This window comes from Penicillium nucicola (assembly GCF_028828085.1).
Source record: "Penicillium nucicola strain IBT 29836 chromosome Unknown utg000001l, whole genome shotgun sequence".
NCBI classification, from domain to species: Eukaryota; Fungi; Ascomycota; class Eurotiomycetes; order Eurotiales; family Aspergillaceae; genus Penicillium; species Penicillium nucicola.
This window is the reverse complement of record NW_026643125.1, coordinates 4,735,445-4,737,967: the sequence shown is the minus strand read 5'-3', so window position 1 is coordinate 4,737,967 and position 2,523 is coordinate 4,735,445. Positions and strand designations below refer to the sequence as shown.

At 44.3% G+C, this 2,523-nt stretch overlaps 1 protein-coding gene across 1 annotated transcript; it reads left to right on the top strand.

Moving 5' to 3' along the window:
• Positions 1 to 1,263: 1,263 nt before the first annotated feature.
• On the top strand, positions 1,264 to 2,139 carry N7511_001759 (uncharacterized protein; the record flags this gene model as incomplete). Its single annotated transcript, XM_057124184.1, has 1 exon — positions 1,264 to 2,139. One exon carries the CDS (start codon positions 1,264 to 1,266, stop codon positions 2,137 to 2,139), a length of 876 nt encoding a protein of 291 aa, XP_056989917.1.
• Between the last annotated feature and the right edge of the window lie 384 nt (positions 2,140 to 2,523).

The window sequence follows — 2,523 nt, the reverse complement described above, 5'->3', positions numbered from 1 at the left end:
TCGTCAAAAAGGGCTGTAAATTCCTAGTGCGTGCGAAGATCATCATGTGAAAGCTGTCAACGTCCTCACTGATTTGAGCCTCCTACCCCATTCCTTACCTGCACCTTTCAAAGTTCTTAGACCGCAGTATCAAAATATTCACTTGAAATCTAATTCAGTACAGTGTTTTGCTTACAATAAACTTCCGGCAATATTAGCCAGTGGATGGTGCAGCTTTGTTTCCAATCTGCGCAATACTCATATCAAAGCATGATGAACGGAGCACAATTGAAATGCAAAGGTAATTGAGAGCTGAAATTCCCTGCTAGTGCAAGGCGGACCAATATTTACCTGGTGAGTTAATTGTTCGATGTCGTAGCGCTCAACGATAATTCACCGAAGTCAATAAAGGTACTGTAACAGAAATGCATTACTGTAACTAGGCTGTAGATCACAATCATATTATCTGACTCAAGAGTCTCGATGGAATTTTCAATGTAATACTGTAATCAGGCTAACAACTCATGAGAAGAAAAGGTTGAGATGAAGTCGATTCGCCCTTTATCTGCCATTCTCAAGTCTTACAGAAGCCAGTTAACTAGCCGTACTTGAGGCGTGCCAGGAAGGCGGAGAGAAGATCATTTCCATTTCCGTTATCTCGTACTCCACCCCGGTCACCCAAGCTCGCTAGCGATGTATTCCCGCCCATAATCCCTTCGAGGTTTAGCATAAAATGAAACTCAGCATTGATCTTCTTCAAATATAGAAGTGACCTTAACATCATTACATGCCCAGGGGCTATTTTTTATTCCCTCGAGAGAAAGGGGCTGGTTGGAGGCTAAGTGCATAATCGTGAATTTTTATTCTAAGGGGCTGCTGCATAATAGGTTGCATTGGAGAATTGTTAGTGAGCATGATGCAAGGGGCACGCTCTTGTCCTAACAGGTATAAAAAGCAACGTCACAAGGTCGCACCATTTGAAACTTGTGTCTTACGTCGAAGGTTTCAATTGCCTCAATCATGGAGCATAAGCGCCATATCTATCTGGCCTGCAAAGCTATTTTTTCTTCTCAAAATGCCTCGATCCGGAAAAGAAAAACCATTCAAAAGCGTCTCGAAGATCATAGATCGTCGCTCCAGTCTTTAATACCGGATTTTGATCTCAAAAAAGTGGCGATTATATGCCAAACTCTTCTCGAGAGGCAAATTTTTCAGTCAGAGATAAAGGCGAAGCTCGAATTTCCCGAGCTTTTCACAGCTGCATTGGATGGAAATTCCCATCATATGACATCGGAGGAGGAGGCAGCAAGGTCGGAAGCAGAAATCATTGAAGGAATTACACAAAACTATGAAAGGGAAGAATCAGGAGCGGACACAGAACTTCCATTCGACGATTGCAAAGAAAATTCCGATAATCAGCAACTCGGCTGCAGCCAGGTCATGAGTTCCAGGCCTCTAACATCGCGAAAGCCAAGAATGCCATCATTTTATCCTTCATACTTCCCGTACCATGCTCAGCACTCCATTCTTTCGACAGTGCAGCGCGTTTTGGAGGAATCCTGCTTTGAATTTGCACAAAAATGGTTCCCCATGGACATTAAAGAGCACGATTGGGACTGCGCCGAGGCTGTCGAACTTACAAAATGGACGAGGTTGATCCAGAAACGGAGCTCAGAGCTTCCTTGCGGCAGTCTACTATTGAGCGGCTCAGAGCTTAGCATCGCGTTATCGGCCGTTCATAAAATCCGCCACACTGCTGTCCATAGATTATTGACTACAGCACGAGGCATAGATACGCTTGTGCTCTCTGCCATGCGTGTGACTGGGATTTTACAGGATACGCTACGCACTTCCCAGTTAGAGGATCTTCATTTGGATCTAGTGAGTAAAATTGAAACAATGGAGCTTCAGAAAAAGGCTCTCGATAGTTCCCTTGCACAAGATCTGGAAGATGTACGGCTACAGAAAGAGCAACTGGAGCAAAAGGAAGAGGCTCTCAGGGAGAGAGCTGTGAGCAATGATCAGGACATGAAATCCTTGATGGGCATTTTGATAGCAGAAACAGTGGAAAAGGTGTTCAGTCATGACTACAAGGATCAATGGGAAGCCGAAATGTTGGGGTTCGCTACTGCTGACGAGGGTGACGATAGTTCAAATTAGTTTTTGAGGAAAATTAGTTTCTGAGGGAAATATGTGCCATTACGAGAAGAATGGGAGAACCAGGAACGTTGTGGAAGCTTCTTAAATATTTGCTATTAATATTCATTCCAAGGCTTCACTTCGTCGAGCGCCTTGTGAGGGAGTCAGGAAATTTCATATGATTCCTGCCGATTTTGCTGGTCGTATAATGGCGGGCAAGAACCTAAATCGACTGCAAATAGAGTTGTATGTGCCCTTGGATACAGTATCACTAGGACATCTGCGCTGGTACAACAGCATGATAACCATGTTAGAGTTTGCGTGGGAATTCTGACCAGCTGACCAAAACCTTCTTCGTGATCGGCCGTCACGGGTACTGTAGCAAAGTAGACCTGTTGGGAATCA